The sequence below is a fragment of the Benincasa hispida genome, chromosome 12, assembly GCF_027475165.1.
Source record: "Benincasa hispida cultivar pf3 chromosome 12, pf3_genome.v1.1, whole genome shotgun sequence".
Lineage (NCBI taxonomy): Eukaryota > Viridiplantae > Streptophyta > Magnoliopsida > Cucurbitales > Cucurbitaceae > Benincasa > Benincasa hispida.
Genome location: NC_143489.1, coordinates 71,718,354 through 71,722,528, shown reverse-complemented (window position 1 = coordinate 71,722,528; position 4,175 = coordinate 71,718,354). Strand labels below are relative to the sequence as shown.

Sequence of the window (4,175 nt, the reverse complement as noted above, 5' to 3'; positions counted from 1 at the left end):
GCGATCAAAAGGCTTTTTAAAAACTAGAGATAATTTTAAAATTTCGCATGGACAAAAGATCAGTGGTAAAAAAGTTTTTAAGAGGTCCTTAGTAAAAAAGTTTTTAGATTTTGAGTCATTTTATGAAATTTTCCCACAATTTCTTCATGCACCCACCATTTTATATTTGGTATCTTTCCGGGGAAATTATTTTAGGAAAATTTTTACAGATGGAAAAATGCTGCTCAATTGGTAAAAACTAAAATCAACTCAGAAACTAAAACCACCTAAGAAATAAATTTGCCCATCCAGCTCCCTAAATTAAAGAAATAACTTCAGTGACAGAAATAATAATAATAATATACATTAACTTCAGTAAGTTGAGATGATCAATTCATAATTTCAATCTGGTTTTGATCGCTCAAGATGTCGACTTTGAACTTCAATTTCATCGCCGATATTCTTGACAAGGCCATCGAGGCTTTAAAGGTTACAACTTACAACTTACCACTTCATTAGATAAAATCCAAGGGGATTACAATGACTAGGCATCAAAGTTTTTCAGAGATATACATATATATATAAGTCTGTCTTCGACTGTACAATTTATTTACAAACACGATTTGGCATATACTTGGCAGAAACAGTGACAGAGATGATCAATGGGTTGCTGAGAATGATGAAGATTGAAGATAATAATAAACAAGGGAGGGAGCAGCAAACTGCATACTATTGTAGGTGTCACCCAAATGTATTTTCTCCACTGTATGTAACATACAGAAACCCATCCTCATCCTTCCTCTCATCATAGATTGCAGACATCAGTGATCCTGAGAAATAAAGTCAATGTAATTAAATGGTTTTGTCGTCTCATTTGACTCTGTTGGTGCAAAAACACCGAGTAAACAGAGAAGAAGAGATTGGTGTCACTCAAAAAAATTGACAGTGAAGACGGTAAAGATCAATTGGAGGGAGTCTACACTTTCGAAATGGAGTTCCCAGGATACCAAATCTCCATTCCTTTTCTATTGTTTAACATCTAAAACCACGACAGTATTATGAAACTCACGTTACAGCACTTGGAATATGTGCAATTCGGTATTTTCTAGCTCATATATAGTTTATCATTTCCTCTTAGACTATTACATACGCATTGTTGACAATCCCTATATAGCATTGTTGGCCTGTGCTCGCTGTTTTGAGCGTGGTATTCTCTCTCTCAAATCCTTTCTGCTTGTTACATCCTCTACAACAACTAATTGATTAATTTGTATACAAATTTAAAATATAAACAAATGACGAAAACAATAGGTTCATAAAATAACTATTAGAACTAATTTATTGAGACTTAATTCAACTAATTTAATGGTCTAAAAATTAGGATTTATGATTTTAACGGTTGGCTAGCGAAGGGATAGATCTATGAGTATATAACTAAGGACAATTATCTTTATTGGTATGAAGTTTTTTGGATTTTCCAAAAGTAAAGTCAGGAGGGTTTATGTCTCAGGTGGACATAACATTGTAGAGATAGAATGAGGTTTTGTTGTTCTTATCACTAACAAGAATACCACAGAAACAACGGTCAGAATTAAGAATGAAGTTAAATGAATCAGGATGATTCATGGTTCTCACCTATTATCATTTGTATGCTTTAAAGTAAAGATATCTAGTAAAAATAAAAGGTTATCCATCATTGTAAACAGAATGATCATCATTTTCTGTTTTTCACAAATCTTGAACCAAATAGAAAAAAGGATGTGTAACCTGTTGGTGGTAGCACATTGTCCACGAATATGAAAATTGCCTTTTCTGCACTCAATTTTATTCTCTTCCGGATAACATAAACAAATTGACCAACAGTCAGGTCAGCAGGCACTAGATACCTGCAAAATATTCGTAATCGGGTAATTAAGAAACTGAAACCCTGTCTTCTAGAAAATCAAGCACTATAAGTAGACCATTAAAGATACAACCAAATCTTGTTTCAATTACAGTGCAAGAAAATGAGAAGAAGAAACTAATGTAAGACTGCTAAAAGTAAACTCTTCTTACTTTTTCTTGTCAATGTTGGGAATATCACTTCTTTCTGCCTTCTCCACAATTACCTAATCAACACAAAAGAGAATGAGAATAACAAGAAGAAAATATGAACCATAACGACACAAGAGAGATAAGAAAATGAAAGAATGGATCCATAACAGCATGTGAAAGCGTAGTTGTATTGTTTATGTCATGAACATTTTGATTGGCATTAACACATAATAGAAGTTAAAAGAAACAACTGTTCTCTCATGGTCCCACATCCACAATTCAACATCGACTTTGGGGCCGTGCACTCTGTACCACCACATCAGATGGAGGCACTCGTCAATGCCTGAAATGCCTCTCTTTGGGCTTCTATAACTAGGGACTCTTATAATTATCCTCCAGCTCTTATTCTTTTAGATTGGAGCATTTTTTTTCTTTCCCAGGTTTGTTGTTGTTTGGCTTCCAAGCATAATAATTCAAAGGGTGAAAGATGAATACAAAATTCTTAAGGCTGACACCATCAATGAAAATTTTCCATAACAAGAGGTAATTTATAAAGCATCTAAACATGCATGCTCAACGAGTGGAGATAGAAATAGTTACCATGAACTAATATCTACTTTACAACCAAAATTTATGTATTACAAAGCTCTTTTTTCCAGACCCAAACAGATATTAAGCTTTTATGACGCCAAGCTAATAGTGTTTCATAAATGGAATATGCCAGGAATGGATAAGGAATGAAAGTCAATAAGCATAAAAGCCATTAATAGCAATCTTGAAATTATTTGTTCTGTTGAGAAAAATCTCATTTGACATGAGTATACATTACATAATTATATACTTATATACTGATAGACATAGAGTGATAGATTACGTATTTAAGGTCAAATAACCCCAAATTCAGTACACAAAAATCATGAATATCTAAATTGTTATATATCTAGAACAACAAACAAGAAAGTACAAGAACAAGAAAAATCATAAATCTTACTGGAATTCTGTCTGGGTATTTTTCTCTAATCCGGGCTGCCTCAGCGTGTCTCTTTTCTGCGGAAAAATGAACAAATCAAATATGATTTTGATTTGAAAAAGAGATTATAACAATTAATAAATCCATAGAAAGCTCAAGAATATACCAAAATCATGCTCTTGCTTGAACGAGCTGGTAGACATTAGTCACAAAAAAACTGAGAAAAAGAGATTGAACTAACAATCAGTCATAATCGATATTACATTCATCACAAAACCAATAAAAGACAATCCAGCTCAATCAGAGTAAACTCGGTCAAAAACTACAATCCCTATCATATACTGAAGCAGGAATTATAAATTTCAAGACAATAATCAATACCATAAACCACTATTTTAGCAATTCAAGCATAGAACAGAAATAGAATAAAGAAAAAGAACGCAACATCTCCAAGTTCGAGAAAAGGTAATCGAGCTAGCCAATAATCCACAAATTGAACCAATTAGCGAATCCGGTTCAATAACAAGAAAAGAAACGGTAAATCAACTAAGATTAAAGACGAAATTGGATCATCAGTAAAGAAATACGAACCTGAGAGTCGGCGGCGGGGAAGGGGGAGATCAGAACTGAAATTTCCTTTGATTTGTTGCCTGAAAATCTGTAGGTCCGGCAAGGAAACAAAAAATCAAAGCGAAAAATTGGGAAAAAAGTGAGAGAAAAGATTGGAAATGTGATCTAAACAGCCAGAATATTGAAATTGTCAAAAGAAAGAAATTGGGTGTGTTGACAGAAGGGAAGTGAATTGGAAATGTGTAGTCTTTTTAATGGGAATGAGATAAGATGGGATGATCACGGGATGACTCAGCTTCTGTTCAAAGCTTCCACCTGTTTTACGGAAAATGGTACAAAATGACCCAAAAAAATAAAAAAAAATTTCTACGACAGTGTTGACACACATCTTCCTAAAAACTTATTTGTTATGGACCCTTTTGACGTGTAAAATATTACTCTTACCTTTGATATTAAATATTCTCTTCAATTGTATCACCTATCTCTTTTTTGTTCTTCTCTTCCAATAACAACAAAACGAAAATTCAAAATCATTTAGAACTATAGATGCTTTAACATTTTACTTACTTTATAAACATGGTTGAAAAGAACGTGAGAAATCATATGGTAACGAGTGATCAAG

General features: G+C 33.2%; 1 protein-coding gene across 1 annotated transcript; it reads right to left on the bottom strand.

Moving 5' to 3' along the window:
* Positions 1–318: 318 nt before the first annotated feature.
* Positions 319–3,932, bottom strand: LOC120068173 (autophagy-related protein 8f-like). The gene is made up of 6 exons (XM_039019879.2): positions 3,575–3,932; positions 3,150–3,200; positions 3,005–3,060; positions 2,035–2,087; positions 1,747–1,865; positions 319–809 (listed from the first exon to the last, which is right to left on the bottom strand). The coding sequence occupies exons 2-6, from the start codon at positions 3,184–3,186 to the stop codon at positions 721–723; spliced, it is 354 nt and encodes a 117-aa protein (XP_038875807.1). The 5' UTR covers positions 3,187–3,200; positions 3,575–3,932; the 3' UTR covers positions 319–720.
* Between the last annotated feature and the right edge of the window lie 243 nt (positions 3,933–4,175).

What these genes read in the sequence shown, in the direction of transcription:
- LOC120068173 (XM_039019879.2), bottom strand. Translation starts at nt 3,186, where the DNA reads ATGTCTACCAGCTCGTTCAAGCAAGAGCATGATTTTG. An exon ending in CAAGCAAGAGCATGATTTTG is followed by an intron (nt 3,061 to 3,149) that starts GTATATTCTTGA and finishes ATTTTTCCGCAG; the next exon opens with AAAAGAGACACGCTGAGGCA. An exon ending in CCCAACATTGACAAGAAAAA is followed by an intron (nt 1,866 to 2,034) that starts GTAAGAAGAGTT and finishes AATATTTTGCAG; the next exon opens with GTATCTAGTGCCTGCTGACC.